Source organism: Sesamum indicum, linkage group LG12, assembly GCF_026168435.1.
Source record: "Sesamum indicum cultivar Baizhima isolate 11 linkage group LG12, ASM2616843v1, whole genome shotgun sequence".
NCBI classification, from domain to species: Eukaryota; Viridiplantae; Streptophyta; class Magnoliopsida; order Lamiales; family Pedaliaceae; genus Sesamum; species Sesamum indicum.
This window is the reverse complement of record NC_142668.1, coordinates 14,166,627-14,184,722: the sequence shown is the minus strand read 5'-3', so window position 1 is coordinate 14,184,722 and position 18,096 is coordinate 14,166,627. Positions and strand designations below refer to the sequence as shown.

The 18,096-nt window shown below is 36.9% G+C and overlaps 3 protein-coding genes across 7 annotated transcripts; all 3 read left to right on the top strand.

Moving 5' to 3' along the window:
- Positions 1-9: 9 nt before the first annotated feature.
- On the top strand, positions 10-4,961 carry RECA1 (recA DNA recombination family protein). Of its 3 annotated transcripts, none has more exons than XM_020698348.2 (13): positions 11-358; positions 828-919; positions 1,252-1,327; positions 1,573-1,635; positions 1,802-1,931; positions 2,059-2,144; positions 2,225-2,350; positions 2,554-2,658; positions 2,772-2,828; positions 3,057-3,119; positions 3,209-3,285; positions 3,868-3,940; positions 4,499-4,961. In XM_020698348.2, the coding sequence occupies exons 1-13, from the start codon at positions 143-145 to the stop codon at positions 4,526-4,528; spliced, it is 1,194 nt and encodes a 397-aa protein (XP_020554007.1). In that variant the 5' UTR covers positions 11-142; the 3' UTR covers positions 4,529-4,961. The 3 variants fall into 3 exon arrangements, with proteins under 3 accessions (XP_011095675.1, XP_020554007.1, XP_011095674.1); XM_011097372.3 differs by having other exon boundaries at positions 13-358; positions 4,510-4,961; XM_011097373.3 differs by lacking the exons at positions 3,868-3,940; positions 4,499-4,961 and adding an exon at positions 3,577-3,861 and having other exon boundaries at positions 10-358.
- A 940-nt stretch (positions 4,962-5,901) lies between these two features.
- LOC105175052 (cold-responsive protein kinase 1) lies at positions 5,902-10,213 on the top strand. 2 transcript variants are annotated; one of them, XM_088876000.1, is made up of 8 exons: positions 5,902-6,142; positions 6,602-6,716; positions 7,117-7,262; positions 7,491-7,606; positions 7,714-7,924; positions 8,255-8,492; positions 8,862-9,012; positions 9,568-10,213. In XM_088876000.1, the coding sequence occupies exons 3-8, from the start codon at positions 7,193-7,195 to the stop codon at positions 9,958-9,960; spliced, it is 1,179 nt and encodes a 392-aa protein (XP_088732126.1). In that variant the 5' UTR covers positions 5,902-6,142; positions 6,602-6,716; positions 7,117-7,192; the 3' UTR covers positions 9,961-10,213. The 2 variants fall into 2 exon arrangements, with proteins under 2 accessions (XP_088732126.1, XP_011095671.1); XM_011097369.3 differs by lacking the exon at positions 6,602-6,716 and having other exon boundaries at positions 5,903-6,142.
- A 1,006-nt stretch (positions 10,214-11,219) lies between these two features.
- LOC105175051 (uncharacterized) lies at positions 11,220-18,036 on the top strand. Of its 2 annotated transcripts, none has more exons than XM_011097367.2 (9): positions 11,220-12,376; positions 12,903-13,032; positions 13,484-13,983; positions 14,843-14,923; positions 15,019-15,117; positions 15,524-15,637; positions 15,720-15,803; positions 16,481-16,552; positions 17,391-18,036. In XM_011097367.2, the coding sequence occupies exons 1-9, from the start codon at positions 12,059-12,061 to the stop codon at positions 17,655-17,657; spliced, it is 1,665 nt and encodes a 554-aa protein (XP_011095669.1). In that variant the 5' UTR covers positions 11,220-12,058; the 3' UTR covers positions 17,658-18,036. The 2 variants fall into 2 exon arrangements, with proteins under 2 accessions (XP_011095669.1, XP_011095670.1); XM_011097368.2 differs by having other exon boundaries at positions 11,221-11,509.
- The last annotated feature ends 60 nt before the right edge of the window (positions 18,037-18,096 follow it).

The window sequence follows — 18,096 nt, the reverse complement described above, 5'->3', positions numbered from 1 at the left end:
CCATTGCTAACAAGAGAAGCAGGCTCACGCTTCATCCAGTGTCAGGCAGGCGTCTTCTTCCTGCCTTTCTGCTGCCTGCTGCTTTCATTTTCCCAGTAGTAGTGGTATATTTGCACCAAAAATTCACGGAAGAAGAACAAAAATGGATTTAATTTTCCCGCTGAAAACCCAGTATTTTAACTCAGTATCGAAGAATTGTACTTCGCCGACGTTCTCGAATGCTCCTTCGCTGCGTGGTTTCCTTCAGGCCTCTTGTCCGTCGCGGACGAACCCTCAAAAAGTTAGGGTTCGCTCTGAATTCGATGGAAAAGTGAATGGTGCTCTCTCCTCTGACTTTGACCCTCGTTTTATTGACCGGGTTAGATGGCATAAACTCCTACTGTTGTTTTCTGCAATTTCCTTTGTGGTCTGTTTGAAGTTCTAGAAGAGGGTGCTTATGTTCGGCAACATTGTCGGTCTATATTGATGCATGGTAGAAGTGGTGCAACTATAACAGGAGGTTTTATTGTGCAGCTCCATTTGGAAAGATTGTGATTGTTTATAACCCGTTTAAGAAGTACCCCGGTGGCAAATAATTGCGTTTACTTCAAATTTGAGATAGCTTGATTAGGGTGCATAATTTTCCGGCATTAGCAGTGATGGATAACTGTTCATGCATTCAGTTCTTAAAGACATATCTCAAGAAAAAGCTCAAAAGGTTCTTCAAATATGCACCTCTGGTTTTGCTGCAACTCCTAGTTCTCTTTCTTCTTAGAATCTGTTAGCAGTCACGATGTAGTTATTGTTTAGGCGATTGTCCCATCTAACTTATTTCTTTCCTTCAACAGCAAAAAGCTCTTGATGCTGCCATGAACGACATAAATAGCTCTTTCGGGAAGGGAAGCGTTACACGATTGGGAAGCGCTGGTGGAGCCTTGGTGTAGGTGTTTTCATTAATGCCATTTAATTCTATATAATCAAATGTGTAGGCACATGAAATCATTCCCTAAAGAACAGTATGAAGAATTTAAGGTTCATGCTCTTTATCTGCCTGTTGTTTAGGGGATTCACTAGCAGTGCTCCTAGAAAATGGATGGCTTAGTTGCTTGGATCACAATATGTTGGTTACAGAAATCATGCAATGAAGCTGTTTGACATTTCTACTTTTATGTATATTTCCTTGATTATTGACTTAAAATAGTTTATCTATTTATTTATACTGATCTTCATTGTAGTGTACATTTAAGTTGATACCTGTATTTGTTTGTGTAGCGAAACTTTTCCAAGTGGCTGCTTGACGTTGGACTTTGCTTTAGGTGGCGGCCTTCCGAGAGGAAGAATCGTAGAGGTCTTACATTTATTATTTCATTCAGTATCCTCTCTCATATGATATCAATTTATTTCTGAAACTTGACTGAGATGGATCTATGATCTGAAAATGCATAAGTCTTCTACCTGACACAGCATCTTTGATAAAAAAAACCTTGCAATGAAAGTTACTTTGACAAGTTACAAGGAGAATTCAGTAGTTATTTATCTATTTCAGCAGAACTTCTTGTGGAGCCTGATAATCTTTTTGGCTTTTCTTGACAGATATATGGGCCAGAAAGTAGTGGGAAGACCACTCTAGCACTCCATGCAATTGCAGAAGTGCAGGTCTAGTTGTGCTTACTTTTACTCCATCAGTTATTTATCAATTGAAAATCCATTATAATAAGTTCATGCATTTAAAAGGTTAGTTGCTAAAGGTCTTTCTTGTGCTGTTTATTTTCTACATTCCACTTGAAGAACAAGTTGAAATTCTTTGATGTTAAACAAACAGAGGCTTGGGGGAAATGCTATGCTTGTTGATGCTGAGCATGCTTTTGATCCAGCATACTCAAAAGCTTTGGGAGTTGATGTAGAAAATTTGATAGTTTGCCAGCCTGATAATGGAGAGATGGCGCTAGAAAGTAATTTTCTTTCCTGGTTGAGATTCTAAGAAATTTGACTATAGCTTCCAGATTGGTTGCCCTTATGCCAAGCTGTAGTCATTTGGTAAAAGCTGTTTTTCTGAGTCCTCTGTCTTCTATGTCTCAGTTGCTGATCGCATGTGCAGATCTGGTGCTGTTGATCTCATTTGCATTGATTCAGTGTCAGCACTTACGCCACGAGCTGAAATTGAAGTAAGTGAAAGAACTTGTATTTTAAACTGATGATTCTCCTTTTAGGCATGAATTTTTCTTGGTATGTACTCTCTGCACAGGGTGAAATTGGGATGCAACAAATGGGTTTGCAAGCTCGCCTTATGAGTCAAGCTCTGCGTAAAATGTCGGGGAATGCGTCCAAAGCTGGATGTACACTTGTATTTTTGAATCAAATTAGATACAAGGTACTTATGATTGAAAAGTTTTTGTTTGCTACCTTATTTAGAGGCAAATTGCTCCTTCTTTCTGGAAAGTTGAATTGCATCATTAAACAGTCTTTACATTCAGTTTCTTAGTCATAGTGTGTGTGCATTACATATGGTTTTTCCTTTTCAACTGTGTATTTGTGATCTAAAGCCTCGTGATATTATGTCTTTGTCTAAGCCAGATAGGTGTATATTATGGAAATCCTGAAGTGACGAGCGGTGGAATTGCTTTAAAGTTCTTTGCATCTGTCCGCCTTGAGATACGTCCTATAGGGAAGATAAAATCTGTGAGTCCAAACTCTGCTTAACAATATTTGATCCTGTTTTATTCACTTGGTTATTGTGCATTTACCTAATCTGAGGTCACGGCATGAATCATATATGGTCTGTGTTGTTAAAGGTTAAAGGAGATGAAGATGTTGGACTTAAAGTTCGTGTAAGAGTTCAAAAGAGTAAGGTAACTGACCCGAGAATTTTTTTTCTCTATAATCCTGTGTACTCTTTTGACACTTTGTTATTATTTGAATGCTGGTCAAACTTTAAGATGCCTAAAAGTTCTGGACGGTGTGCAGTCCTAAAGGGAAAAAAAAAAGAAAAAGAAAAAGCATTTTGACCTGAATGCAGTTTTCTGTATTTTCTCCAAAATATTAGTTCACTTGCTTTTACATAATTTATTTCTTTATAGGTATCAAGGCCATACAAGCAAGCTGAGTTCGAAATTATATTTGGGGAGGGAGTGAGCAAACTGGTCTGTGTAGCTGTTTATAGTATTTTTGTATTGCATCCCGTTGGTTTCTTACTAGAGGACTCTTGTATTGATCTTGATTTTCTCTTTAGGGTTGTGTATTGGATTGTGCTGAAATGACCGATGTTGTCTTAAAGAAGGGGGCGTGGTATAGCTATGGTGATCACAGGTTTGGCTATCATACTTTTGTGTTGAAATGCTAGGATAACTTGACATGCATTGTATTAGAATTATTAACAAATAAGAGATGCATTTTAGTCGTTTAATTGATTTAGCTATTACTCTAAACAATGAGTGGTTATTGACTGTTTACTCTAGGCATAATTTGCCTAAGGGTGTACATGACTGTCAAAGAAGTAACAGAATGATTAAGATAATTACAGCCTTTAAAGTTGTATGAAGTATGCTTACATGATCATAAAGAACTGCAGAATGACTCAGATAATTTTACAACTTTCAGAGTTGTAAAGCACTTCAAGTCAGCAGCACTCAATCCTAACACACAAACTTCTGGAAATGGAAACACGAGGCTAGTGCATCTTTGGATTTTGTTACTAATATGAGCGCATATATTTTCGAGCTGGGATAGGGGACAGGACTAAAAAATATGGATAATAGAGATGTTTCTTTAGACGTATAAGCCATCTTCTCATGGACCCAATCTTTAGAAAGTCTAGAACTTATCTTGCTTTTATGTTTACCTCAAATATAACATCCGCAATGCCTTTCTGTACTTACTGGTCAAATTTAGGTTGGGACAAGGAAGAGACAAAGCATTACAGTACCTGAAAGAAAATCCTCTTTTGTCCGAAGAAATAGAGAAGGTACTGCACTCACTCTCCTGTAATTCTACAGCATCAATCCTGTATATAACAAAATTCCTGCTAATCTGCGAATGTTTAAGTTCAACTTGTAAGGAGGAACTAACCTTGGTGGACACTGCTCATTATACCTACAAAGAATTGATTTTGATAAAAAAAAAAAAAAAGAAACACTCACCATGAAGTAAAATGCTGACTAGTTATGATATGCTAAAACAAACTCATTATGAAGTAAAATATTCACGTTCAGTTGGTTCTTGCATTTATTGCAAATCACAGCTAGAATTCATAATTATATTTTTAATGACTGCTAGTTGTGAAGTAGAAGCTTCCTCTCTGGTTTATGACTTTGACCTCCATTTGTATTGCAATTCAAAGCTAGAATTCATAATTTTAATGACTGCTAGTTGGGAAGTAGAAGCTTGCTCTCTGGTTTATGACTTTGACCTCCATTTGGTGGTATTCAGATAATGCATTACCGTCTTGTTCCCAGTCCACGAGTTACTTCCAAAATTTTCAGTAATATTTTCTGGCTTATAAAAGAATATACTGGCATTTAAGTATTTGTGCAGAAAGTTCGACTTGCCGTGACGGATGGCATTGGACAAGTAGGTTCTTACACGAAATCCTCCATACAGCCTGATGAAGAAGATATGTTCCAAGAACTGCAATGAGATGGATCAAGCTTTGCTATCGTTGAAGGAATGGTCTCCAAGAAAATCGTGCAAATGGCTAATGGTTACACAGATTCTGCTGAACCTTTCCCCTATAAAGAAAACAAAAGAAAAGATTATGTCTGAGGTTTTGTTTTTGTATCATTTGCCATCTAAAATTTGGGTTAGGGGTAGGAATTCTATCCATTCTTGTGTAACATTAACATTGCTTGCAACTCAGTTCAGTTGCTTATAGACGACCGTCAACCGCACCTATTGCCTCGAGCTTATAGCTCTGGAGGGGAAAAAAAGCAAGAATTTAAGTATTGAAATCCTTTCACCATCATTATGAAATGATGATTTTGGAAGAATGATGTCTTACCCAATAATAGCCGAACGAATATGTTGATGAATATGTTGATTGAGGATATATTTTGAGCAACGACATTACACATCCATGGTAAACGAATGGGTATTAGAGATGGTAAAGCTAGTAGGATGACAGCCCATATGGGTAAAGCCAGTGGTACCTACACTTCTCACCAATGCAATGAATAGGAGATCATGATTTAGACCTCTCAGTCTTTATAAGTCTTGTTGCCAACGACATGGACGTCAACAATTGGGGACCATCGGTCCGTCCTCCTTGTATGTGGGACGGGACTTCATTTCAATAACACATAACCAACTCTGGGAGCTGATTTGCTTGCACTAATAAATAATTTACTTGTGTAATTTAATTTAACATTATAAAACTCAATTAGCCCGGGTTAAATTACCTGTTGGAATGAACCAGACTTTTTCTCATGCACTATTGGAATTTTGGTACTGTTTCAAATCATTGACTTTTCAAGAAGTAAAAGTCTTTCCCAATCATAATTGCATCCCTACATTTCCTGCGCCAGATCTTACGCTACTATACGATACTATGTTTGGAATTCATGTTTACTAAACATGTCATTAAACTACAAGACATCGGATTTATCTTTCTTCTTATGAACATTACACTTTGATTTCTTTATAAGAACACTACTGCTTTCTTCTTTTGATAATTTATTGATTTCTTGTCGATAGAATTATCTCATTCTCACCGGTATAAGAGTGAAGAAAATGTGGCGGGACCCAGGATTCGGAATGCAGGAGGAAGAAGCCAGCGGAAGAACAACGTCGTACCCCATGATTGACTTTTACGCGCCATAATTGCCGTGCCAACTTGTTCAAAATAACAACAGACTGAGTCATCATTTTTGGTATGTCATTTCGATTTTTCTTTTCAATATTCGTATGAATTAACCGTAGATTATTTGTACTTAAAAAACTTTTGACCCCATCATCTTGAAATGCGAAACTTCGAAGATACTTACGCATTTTGTTGGAGTTTCTGAAGACATTTTATACTTGAACTTTCAGGAGTCTGACCCGATCTTTGTTGTTACTACTTCTTTTCTGTAGCCTGCAGCGGCATCTGAATTGCCTGCTCTCAAAGGCTGGAGATTCCTGTTTCTCTTCGGTGTTGAGGTTCTCGCTGCTGCTTGGCTTTCTGGGTTTTAAGGTGCTCTTTTCTCTTCTGGGCTTTGTTTGATTTCTGCTGATTTCTTTCGTTTTTTTTTTCTTTTCTTCCCCATTTTCCTTGTAATTGCTTGATATTGGTCGCTGGTTTCGTCGAATTTTATCCGTTTATGTATGATTGATGAGCTTAGTTTGTTGTTTTTCCCGTTTTTTACCCTTAAGCAAGAATTTCCTTCCTTTCGTTTTTGTCGTTTGGCGTCGGGGTGGGGGGGGGGGGTGATCCTCTGAACGAGCAAGGATCTGTTTGATGCTTTTCCTGCCATCCTGCTCGTTATTGAAGATAAAAGCCAGCTATACTAAGTGTTTGCGTTGAAGAAGGATCTCGAATTTCAAGCTTCAATGAATGATGTCTTCATAGCTCCTTGGTTGAGGTGTTTGCTAGTATGGACTTTAACAATAATGGTGTTGGTGTTAATCTGTTATGACTGGGTTGAGGGCTCAGAAATACAGGATCCCATCATTTGGGGGCATTGACTGTGGATTGGTTGGTTGACATTAGTTCACTGGAGGGAGGAGAGGCTGACTGGAAGTTGGTAGGGGAACGAACCCAGACTCCGGTAAGGGAGATTCTACTTCTCTGGTGGAGTGAAAGAGAGACACAGAACCAATTTTCTTTTGCTGAAAATGCTTTTATATATCTGTTTTTCACTTGTACCAATAACAAAAGCATTGCAACTTCAGAATTTTCTATGTTTCAGAAGTATGTGAATGTTAATTGATAGGAACATTGTCTCCCATAACGCCTGCATAAACCCAATAACATGTTAGCCAACATAGGTTCTGTTACAAAAGAATGGGAATGGTTGCAGTGCACCATTTTGCGTATGTTAATTGATCGGTTGTTCATTACGAACAGGAACTTCATGTTCCAAGCTCATACTAATGCATTTATGCATCGCATGCTCTATGTTACATCTAAATGGTTCTTTTTGTGATCCATTTTCTTATTCATGGCAGTGTGTAGATTCTGCTCCTTTACAAGTAAACTATCCATAGCTATAGCTGGGTGAAGTCTCTGGTAAATCCCAGAGTTATGACCTGCCTATCTTTCTTATGCGGTAGAAAAGTGGATCCAACAACTAGACCTTCTGGGTTCCAAGATGGTAAACCTCCAAGCTTCTGCTTGTTAATGATCTCTATTCTCTACAAAACCTTGGATTAATTATTATCCCATTCCCTTGATGCTGATTGTCTTTCTTCTTAAATGATCCTCTCATTTTCCTAAGCTACTAATAGTTCTTTTTTTGTTTATTTGTACCTATTTTGTGCATATATAGTTGTTATACATGTTTCTTTGTTTTTGGGTTGTAATGAAGCTAAATTATATACAGAGCTCTCCGGAGTGCACAATGTTAATCTTTACTCATACAGGGAGCTGAGACTCGCTACTGATGACTTTAGTCCAGAGAATAAAGTTGGTGAGGGTGGATTTGGTTGTGTCTATAAGGTAAAAAAAGTCTCTCTTTGAGCTTTCTCATAGTATATAATAAAAGAAACTTTTACACTTTAGAGCTGACTGCAGAATTCTGACTAAAAAATCTCTTGGATAAGTAGGGAAAACTTAAGAATGGGCAGGTCGCTGCCATTAAGGTTCTCTCCTCTCACTCAAGACAAGGTATAAGAGAGTTCCTGACAGAGATTCAAGTGATTACAGATATAGAGCATGAAAATTTAGTGAAGCTCTATGGTTGTTGTGTGGAAGGGAATCACAGAATTCTTGTCTACAACTACCTAGAGAATAACAGCCTAGCACGAACACTTCTTGGTATGCCTCTTTACGTATTTTCAGCTAATTTATTTGTTAAAATAGGTATCTGTTTTTTCTTACTAATCCTGATTCAGGGAGTAACTGTTAGATGAGATAAATGATGAGTGAAAATTATTCTGGATGCTGTTTACCTTTACGGGGGTTTATTGCCATAAAATATAAGATGAAAATGAACATGCCTTGTGAAAATGAAATCAAGTTGTGGGCACCATAATGGTTTCTTATGCTTCACAATAGTAGTAAGAGACCTTTGTTCAAGAATCAGGGCACTTTTCTGGAGCTATTGTTAGTTAAGTTAAACTGATGATGTTTATAATCCTTCTCCAGGTGGAAGTCAAAGTGGTATCTACTTCAACTGGCCAACACGAGTTAAAATTTGCATTGGAATTGCAAGTGGGCTTGCCTATCTTCACAAGGAAGTAAGACCGCATATTATCCACCGAGACATCAAAGCAAGCAATATTCTTCTTGACAAAGATTTGACCCCAAAAATTTCAGATTTTGGTCTTGCCAAGCTCATACCACCGAACGTGACGCATGTCAGTACACGTGTTGCGGGAACCGTGTAAGTTATAAAATCTGCTGGAACTTCTTGGAGCATTCATTTTGCCTTCTGTGAACTTCACTCATGAGCTAATCCACACTTCTCGGGGATTGGATTTTCATTCAGTTGTCATCGAATATTGTGTTGCTTGAAAAGATTGAGATTTGAATTGAATATTCTGTCTAGAAAGCAACGTCATCCATACTGCACTTTCAGTTATCTAAAGCTATGACTCTCCGATGCAAGTCATCAAAAAAATGTTGTTTAAGCCACACTCAGGGTTATAATAACAAGAAGTGAATACTATATATGAAGAATTTAATGAGCTGATATGTTTCTTGCTCATCTTTATCCTTGATTTATAACTTGAACTTTTGTCGGCTGTTTCAGAGGTTATTTGGCACCAGAATATGCAATAACAGGCCAGGTGACACGGCGGGTTGATATTTACAGTTTTGGCATCCTTCTAATTGAAATAGTCAGCGGGAGATCCAATAACAATACACGACTACCCATGGATGAACAGTATATCCTTGAAAGGGTATGCATTTAGTTAGACTGCATGATTAACTTTTGACAGTTTCTACCAGCTCTTTGAATTTCCTTAGTTATGATGGGAGGTGAAGGCAAACCCATCTTTTATATGAAAAGTTCTTAATCTCCTTGAACGAGGTAGAATTGAGACGGACTTGTTTTTTTTTTTTTTTCCCCCTTACACACAAACAAAAAATTTATCAGAGTTAGATATAATTATAAATTAATATACATGCACTAACTCCCATATTTGAGATTGATTCTGATTGAGGGTTACAAATATCTGAAATGTATTAAACTGGTTAAACAAGCTTGAGTTTATGAGAATGTACATTTATGTAAAAGCTTCGGATTGGAGCTGCGCGATTCTTGCAGACTTGTTTGTATATAACTCGGGACATTATGCTATTGTTGTTTTTGCGATTGGCCGGCTTGTTATATAAAACCATAGTGACATTCAAGTTGCATGAGAATTAAAAAGATATGCTATGATATATCTTTGTTCGACTTTGCCATGTGTGTAGTAACCCTCCTAATAATTTTCTTAAATTTGTTTCTGCAGACATGGCAACTTTACGAGAGAAACGAGCTGGTGTTGCTGGTAGACGCAACGCTGAATGGAGATTTTGATGCTGAACAGGCTTGCAGATTCTTGAAGATCGGTCTGCTCTGCACCCAAGACTCTCCAATGCTTCGGCCCTCCATGTCAACCGTTGTTGAAATACTTTCCGGCAAGAAAGACTTTGATGAAAGCACAATAACAAAACCGGGATTAATAACAGACTTCAGGGACTTAAAGATCAAAAGCAACCCCAAACCACAGCACCACCTTTATCATACATCTTCCAATCAAAACTCCTCAGGCTCCGACACTTTGGACAATATGACATCGACTTCACCGTCTTCTTCTCGGGCTACCATGACATTTACTGCCATATGCGATCGAAGCGGGTGAGGTGAGGAGAAGAGTTTTGCGGTGGATGGGGAGGGATTTTGTAATTTTTAGGAAAAGATATTGTTACTGCATAGTTTTTGTGTCATTTTAGTTGGGGGTTGTCTATATTGTTTTGCTGCCTTTTGTTTGTTTTCTTCTTCCTGATTTTGTTTGAAGCTTGAACTTGTAATATTTGGGCATCCTGGGAAACTCAGGAACACGAATAGCCATGTAAATGCAGTCACACTGTCAAATGAAAAAGTATTCAAGAGAATCCAGCCAAATTCTTTCTTACATACTAATAGTGGTATGCACAATTAAATAAAAATTTTAAATTATTTTTCATTTTTTAAACCGTAATTTGGTTGAGAAAATAAAAATGTTACAAATAAAATAAAATAACGAATTTATAAAAAGTTAGAGGTCGTTGGAAATTGACAGAAGTGGGGAATTTGGCAATTAAAAAAGAGGAAGAAAATTTTAGAAAGTTGAGGAAATAATGTTTAAATTAAAAAATTTAAAAAAAAAGACTAATTAGAGAAGACATTAAACGTATACTCTCCTTTAATAATAATTAGTAACTTGTGGCACGTGCTATGTGTGCAATTTCTATAAATAATACGAAAAATAAAATAAATTTTTATTATTAAATAAAGTGTATAAAATAATATTTAATATTAAATTTATAAAAAAATAAAAAGATATGAATATTAACTCTGTGCTTATATAATTATTAATAATTAATTCATAAATATGGATATCTATGAAGGTCAGCTCACAATTGGTCAGTTCATCGCTTTTGATCAGTTTCACAATTTTTGTCATATTCAAGCGAATAAAGCATATAATATTCATAAAAAAGTAGGACCCATTTCTTGAATAAGAAAAATTAAATAAAAATATGGGCATATATTATTAATTTACATGTGATGATTTAGCGTTTTTAATTTAGCAAAAAACAAATTAAGATAAATTGTGTAGGTGGTTTGATGTGCGAGTTTTGTACTGTTTTGAGTAATGTTTTAAAGAAACTCCAACATTTATTCTTAGAGAAATAAATTAAAAAGAAAAATTGATTATTATTATTATTATGCTAAAAAAGACAATGGAAGTGTTGGTTTGTAGGGTACGTAGCAACAGTGACAACATTGGCTGTTAGGACTTTAAATGAAAATTTTAAGATTAAATGGGTCCCACCAATCAATCCATAAAACCACTATTATGTAATGTGAGATTATTAAATATATTTCCTTCTCTCTCTCTCTCTCTCTCTCTCTCATCAAATTGCTGCCCTTCTTGGTTTCTCTCTCATCATCACTGCTTGTCTCTCGTCTCGTCTCACTCACTCATATCACTCGCTCCTTTTTTAATTTTAACCTCTTCTTTACTTTATTTCTTTCACAGGCATTCCCTGAAAAAGAAAGCAAAAGCCTCTCTACTAGGGTTCCTACTTTTTTCTCCCATTGATCATACATTGCTGGAGATCCTGTACCAACCATTTTTAGTTCAGAGTTTACTCTCCCAGTCGGAGTTTTGGTTCTTTGTTTGAAGTTTTTGTTTATGTAATTTGGTGGGTTTTGCGGCTGTGTCTTTTTTTTTTTTTTTCCCTTGCGGGTTTGTTGTAGGGAATTTTTTTGGGGGGAATTGTTGGGGTCAAAAAAGTGAAAATGCTCTGAGTTCATTTATGGGGTTTGCTTTCTGGGAGACGTGCATGTGAAGCAATTTATAGTGTTTTGGTTTCGGTTCTTACTGATTTCCCGATTGGTTGTTCGTGAATCCTAGCTTTTAAATGTGTGGAGAAGGAATATTCTGGATCTCTTTTTCTCTTGTTTCATGCTCATTGCGTGCTTGAACACTGTCGCAATTCGGATTGCTTTAGCCACCGGAAGTAGTGGGAATTGGTTAGACTTAGAATTGCTTTATTAATTATGCGATGCTGCAGGCGGGCGTAGGTGGACACTTGGTGCCTGGTGGTGGGAAGTTATTGCAGTTGTGCTTAGAGGTCATTACTTACAGGAATTTGGAATATGGACAAAAGATTAGGTTTTCTTGTATGGGATTCCGTGGATGCATTTAAATTTACTGTTTACTAGCCAGTATATTAAGGTGTTGTTAGGTGATGGAGGATATTGGGCTGTTCAATCAAGGGTTGAAATGGTTGCAATCAAAAGACTGCTATTCTGTAGCAAGGACTGTTGTGAGCTGTTTAAGGGAAAAGATTGGAGTTTTCATGGAGCGGCATTGGCCGCTTGTTTGTTGTGGGTGTGCCAAATTTGGAAGAGTTCTACTCTTCTTGTTGGTTTATTGGAAAAACTATTTTGTTTCTGGCTTCCAGTCATTTATTGGGCTGGGATCAGCAGCTCTGCTAGTCATTATGTGGAGTTGCTTCCTAAGCTTGACATCGCTGTCATGTCTTCTATATGTGCTTGCTAGTATGGTATGCCTCCCAGTCTTACTTTCCAGTGAAATTACTTGGACTGATTCCTGGTTGAGCTTTTCTATTACTTGTGCATAATTCCTTTCAGATTACACAAATCATGTAATGCACTCTACTTATTGTGCAAAGAAATGTATACAGTTGTTTTCACCCTTTAGCTTCAATATCTGCCATGTGTTTTTTAATGCTACATTTACTGCTGCCAGAGATATCTCCAGTGTTCAGTTGATACATCTGACTTCACTTTGGAGTGAATATTATGTTCTTTTATCATGATTGTTCGACGTGATTTATGATTATATTTGGATCAGTATAGTTTTAGATGTAATTGGTTCTGTATTTGTCTGTTCACGGTTCACCTGCTTGTGATTAACCTGTGTGGTCAAAGAAGTTTAGTCTGATGTGATGCCAATTGTTTGTCCTGTTGTTGTGGTTATTTCAACAGAAGTAGTCAGTAGGGAAGTTCTTTAAAGCTTTCTCCAGCGGCAACTTTGATGTCTAATTAATTGTGCAAATGTGTTTTCAGGGAGCAGCTGGGATTGCTGTTCAGTTTTTAGGCTACACTCCTGGACTTTTTATTGTGGGACTGTTTGCCATTTTGGTTTTGTGGATGTATGCTAATTTTTGGATAACTGGTACCCTGTTCATTGTTGGTGGTATGCCTTGATTCCCTTTTGAACTCAGTTAATAGCGGTCTCATATACTTATGCTCTTCTGTTTTCACCATTCCTTTGCAGCCCTTCTTTCCACTTCTGGTCTATATCATTTTTGTTTCATACACATTAGGATTTAGGATAATTTGGCTAATTTCTTACTCTGATGAATAGTCTCTTTCAGATCCATCATTCATTCTCAACACCTTACTTTAGCTCGACCTTGTTTGAATATTCAAATTTGGGAGTTATCTTTGATTTATGAGTTGCCTCTTAATCACTTCTCTTAAAATAGAGAGAAAATTTCAAACTATTGTTTTTGCCTTCCTGAAGATGCCCTCAGATGGATTCTAGGGTGATTAATTCGCTTAGACATGTTTTCTCTTGCTCTTTTTCCTATGATTTGGCATTTCTTGCTGAACCTGCTGACACCAGCATAATTTTGGGAATGCAGGCTATCTATTTTCATTAAATCATGCACGGCTGGTGGTGCTCATGGCAACCCTATATGCTATGTATTGTGTCAAAGTTCGAGTAGGATGGCTTGGAGTTTTTCTTGCAATTAACCTTGCTTTCCTATCAAATGATGTATTAAACTACTTGATCAAATGGTGCGATAATTTGAGTGAAAGCACTCATTTGGATGACCGTAAAGAATCTGACTCATTCGTAGAAGATGATTTTTCCACGGACTGCGAATACTCTGCCTCCACCAAATTAGAAGGAGAAGAAGAAGAGAAGTTGCACTCATGTAAATCAGCCAGAAAACCTGCTAGTCCATCTTTTGTTGAAAAACCAAAAGAATTTGCTGCTGAGAAAGTGGTTAGACAAGATGCCAACTCCACAATTGAGATGGAGAGGATATTAAAAAGTGACAATCACTATGAAGCACTTGGGTTTCCACGCCAAAGGAAAATCGACGTTGTTTTGTTAAAGAAGGAATACCGTAAAAAGGTGTGCTACTCCGATCTCCACATGTTCGAAACTTCAAATGATTTATATTTAATACAGGTCCGTGCTTGTGTAGAGACTTGTTGATGTTGGGAGGATGATTACAGTTAACCTGAAGGTCCTGAACTATGTAGCATCCTTTTCTTTGAGAAAACAATCAGACAAAAATTGTCTTAGCAGTATTCGCTCTTGTTATAAATTAGTGAAAAACAAAATATCAATCTGTTCTCATGATCTCAGATTTTGTAGAATAATGATCATATGCAAGAAATAGTCACTGAAGCAGGTTTCTGTACTAAATAAATGATCAATAACTATAAACTGTTATTTCTTGCTTATTTTATCTAATATATACAAGCTTGTAAGGGCACTAACTCATAATGTTAGATTAATTGAGGGTGTGTACCTAACTGAAATTTGGTAATTACCTTGACAAGCATGCGAGGGTTTGACAATGCTTGCTGTTTTTATGGTTGAGAAACATATTTTTGTTTACTCTGCACTCTGTTTATCATCCCTACTAGGATTTCATTGGGCCGACATTATCAACATGTACTGTAAATTGTTGGCAAGATGTAAATAGTTGTTTAAGAAAGGGTTATGGATATAATTAATTAGAGTCTCATCCTACTCATTTCTGTGCAACTAAATTAGCTACTGAATTTTGGTCCTTCTGATTATGCAATGCCTGATGTTGAAGTCAATTTCATTGTCATGGCTGAGTGATATTTGACTTTATAAAATCTATGGTGTCAATATTTTCTGAAAAGCACTACTGTGGTGGGATCCTTCTTTATTATTTTATTTTATTTTTTTGGTACAGCATCACTTCTTTATTAAATCATTTTTTGAACTTTTCCAGGCCATGCTTGTGCACCCTGACAAAAACATGGGAAGTCCACTGGCAAGTGAATCATTTAAGAAACTTCAATGTGCATATGAGGTAAGTTCTGTTTCATCTTTATTGGCTGCTTAAATGCCTGAAGTGGAATTATGGATATTGATCCTGATGGTTGCACGTGTCAACGTTAATGCCAGGTTCTTTCTGATGCTGTAAAGAAGAGGGACTATGATGAGCAGCTCAGCAAAGAAGAATCTAAGTGTGTTATGCAGAAATCAGCTAGCACTTCTTACCAGGTACAATATGGAAGGCACCCATCGCGTATTTATTTAATCATGTTTACAGATTACCAAAATGTAAGACAGGAATTCATTTCAGCATGAAATCCAACAGAAAGGAAATGATTCTTGAGATGTATTATGTATACACTTATGGTTTTAAATTCAGAACCTGTATTGTTAACCCTGCTCACCCTCTTAGCCTTATGCAATGATTGTCTGTAGTAAATAATGTGCATGGTTATCAAATGAGAGATTCCATATTAGTTTAGTTTTTAAACCAATAGAGGCATGTCACTTCTGGATTCTTGTTTTCACTTGTGACTATTATCTATTTTTTGGCTCTGTTGAACTATCTCTGCATTATCACTTGGTAAAAGTTGAATTTTCAGAAAGATCATATATGTATATATTCATGATACAGAATACCACTGACTTTTGTTCTGAGGAATCAAGGCGCATACAGTGCACTAAGTGTGGCAATTCGCACATCTGGGTTTGTACGAATAGAACCAAGGCCAAAGCAAGATGGTGCCAGGTGTGGCTACTTTCTGAAAAGTATAGAATGTCTTGACTGTTGCTTGTCTCTATTCCAACTAATCATGATTTTCTGGTTACAGGATTGCTGTCAGCACCATGAAGCCAAAGATGGGGATGGATGGGTAGAGTACAAAGGCTCACTGGTATTTGATCGACCTCAGAAGGTACACTTCATGTTTCAGAACTGTATACTTTTTGCAGTTGAAATTCATGCTGTATACTTCTTTCATTGCTTATTTTTTTCTCGTTAATTATGTTACCTTATTAGTTCATTTAGCCCCGTACAACCAGGTTGTCTTAAAGATGATCCTTAAACAAGTTCCTGATTCAGGGGGTTGGCCTTATAAGAGTTTATCTGCTGTAAGCTGATAAAGGAAATTTCTTCCTTCTGATTTGGCGTTAAAAGAACCAGCTGACTGAATCAGTTTTATATGCTTTCTTTTAAATCTTGATTGATATGTCAAATTTATGCAAAGAGATATGTAGATCCCAATGAAGAAGTATCAAATCTTGCCTAAAGGCTCTTTAAGAGTCTTGTTTGCCAGCAGTAGATTGTTACTTACTAAGGGGCAAGTTGTAGCTTATGCAGGGTTTTCCCTTATGATTCAAATAAGCTTTTGGTCTTCATCTTTTCATCTCTCTTTTTCTCTGCTTATCTGATGTTTAAGTAAAAACCAAGACAGTTGTGTTTCTGTGCTCTTTTTTTCATCACTCTTTTCTCTACTTATCTGATTCATGAGTATACGTTGTTCATGCATCCTTTCTTTCTGAATAATATCTCTCTATCTCTGTCCGTCTTTTGTGGGGGCCCTGAAAAGTATTTTTTATCTGCCATATATAGGTGGAAATACCCCGTGCTTTTGTATGTGCTGAAAGCAGGATTTTTGATGTGTCGGAGTGGGCTATATGTCAGGTTAGTCTGTAAATTCTTCACTTGCATGTGGGCCATATCATGCATACTGTGCAAACATGAAACCATTACCTGATCCTTACAGGTCTTTTCAGTCTTACCTCTTTGCTTTTATTTTGCTTTTGGCCTGGCTGTCATATTTAGTGATAATTCTTGTATTCTGAGATCTATTGCTGTAGGAAGAATTGCAAGAGTTATTTCCCTGAAGAAATTAAACATCTATCTATTGGAAGAGTGAATGCTAAGAGGACTAATGAAGGAACAGAATTGATTTTAGCCTTGATGCCATTTTGGGGGGATTTTTTGTTGTCAGGGTTTTTGGGATACAAGAGAGGAGGATGGCTGCTTAAATTCCCCAAGACACTGCTATGTTGGAATCTGATATATTTAGGAAAAAGTCTATGATGTCTATCTAGTGTCACTGATCTTACTCGGAATTTGAATGATAATTCAGAAAACAAATAAGTAGCTGTATTTCTGGTATAGACATCATTTGAGTGCATCATTATCCCAAAGCTTCATTTGTAAGTCAGCGTATTTGCCACAAATTACTATGACCATTTTATACGGCACCTTTCAAACAGTGATGAAGTAGACTGGACTGTAGATTATCCTTAATGAAACAATTTTGATTGATTATTGATATTGAATATTAAAAATTATTGAAATTCAATCCTATTGGTCTTAAAATGTGGAAAATTGTTACAATGACCCATTGACAGCTGATTTCACTTTGGGTTTACTTTTGTACTTTTGTGTGTCTTGTCATGAACAACATTTAATTAGTGGAAAGCCACTGTCTGTTGCTAACTTGGATAGAACTCTACTTTTGTCAATATAGGGGATGGCTTGCAGACCAAACACGCATAGACCGAGTTTCCATGTAAACATGGTTGGATTAGAGAAGTCAACTCAGAGGTCCAACTCGAGCAGGTATCCATGGGATTTGGATGCTGAGATGATGGATGAAGAGGATGAATTTGAAATGTGGCTCCAGCAAGCCTTAGCGTCCGGACTATTTTGTGAAACTTCCAAACGCAGGAAAAGCTGGAGTCCGTTCAAACTGCCTCAGAAAAAAGGAAAGAAACATTGGCGGAGATCATCCTAGAAGACAATTTTGGTTGCAGACTTGTCGGCATCAAACTTCCTCCAGCGCTGCTGAAACACACCCCTATATCGGCAAATGAGATGTGAGGGTGAGATCAATGCTCTTTTTAGCTTGCCTTCGAAACTTGCAAGCAGATGAAAATATGGGAGGTGGATCAAAGAATGTGAAAACTGCTCGTTTTACACGGTTCAATCTGTAAATAATGTCAGATCGTTCTTGTAGTTTTCATGTCAGCAATCAGTTTTTGCCCACATCCTCGAGGTTTAAGATGGATTGAGAGGAATAGCAAAACTGATGCTGTCCGTGTACATTTACTCTAAAGTTTAAGAGCTTAAGCAGATTCAATAATAAAGTTGAAAAAGAACAAATTTTTCTGTCATTTGTGTTTGAGTTCTGGTGGCATGTAAAGAAAGTGGTTGAAAATTCATTCCATCATACT

Excerpts from the sequence above, each read along its gene's own strand:
- LOC105175052 (XM_088876000.1), top strand. The coding sequence starts at position 7,193 with ATGACCTGCCTATCTTTCTTATGCGGTAGAAAAGTGGATCCAACAACT. Across the intron at positions 7,607-7,713 it reads GATTTGGTTGTGTCTATAAG|GGAAAACTTAAGAATGGGCA; the intron begins GTAAAAAAAGTC and ends TTGGATAAGTAG. Across the intron at positions 9,013-9,567 it reads AACAGTATATCCTTGAAAGG|ACATGGCAACTTTACGAGAG; the intron begins GTATGCATTTAG and ends TTGTTTCTGCAG.
- RECA1 (XM_011097372.3), top strand. The coding sequence starts at position 143 with ATGGATTTAATTTTCCCGCTGAAAACCCAGTATTTTAACTCAGTATCG. Across the intron at positions 920-1,251 it reads AGCGCTGGTGGAGCCTTGGT|CGAAACTTTTCCAAGTGGCT; the intron begins GTAGGTGTTTTC and ends TTGTTTGTGTAG. Across the intron at positions 3,286-3,867 it reads TATAGCTATGGTGATCACAG|GTTGGGACAAGGAAGAGACA; the intron begins GTTTGGCTATCA and ends GGTCAAATTTAG.
- LOC105175051 (XM_011097367.2), top strand. The coding sequence starts at position 12,059 with ATGGAGGATATTGGGCTGTTCAATCAAGGGTTGAAATGGTTGCAATCA. Across the intron at positions 13,984-14,842 it reads AGAAGGAATACCGTAAAAAG|GCCATGCTTGTGCACCCTGA; the intron begins GTGTGCTACTCC and ends GAACTTTTCCAG. Across the intron at positions 15,638-15,719 it reads CCAAAGCAAGATGGTGCCAG|GATTGCTGTCAGCACCATGA; the intron begins GTGTGGCTACTT and ends TTCTGGTTACAG.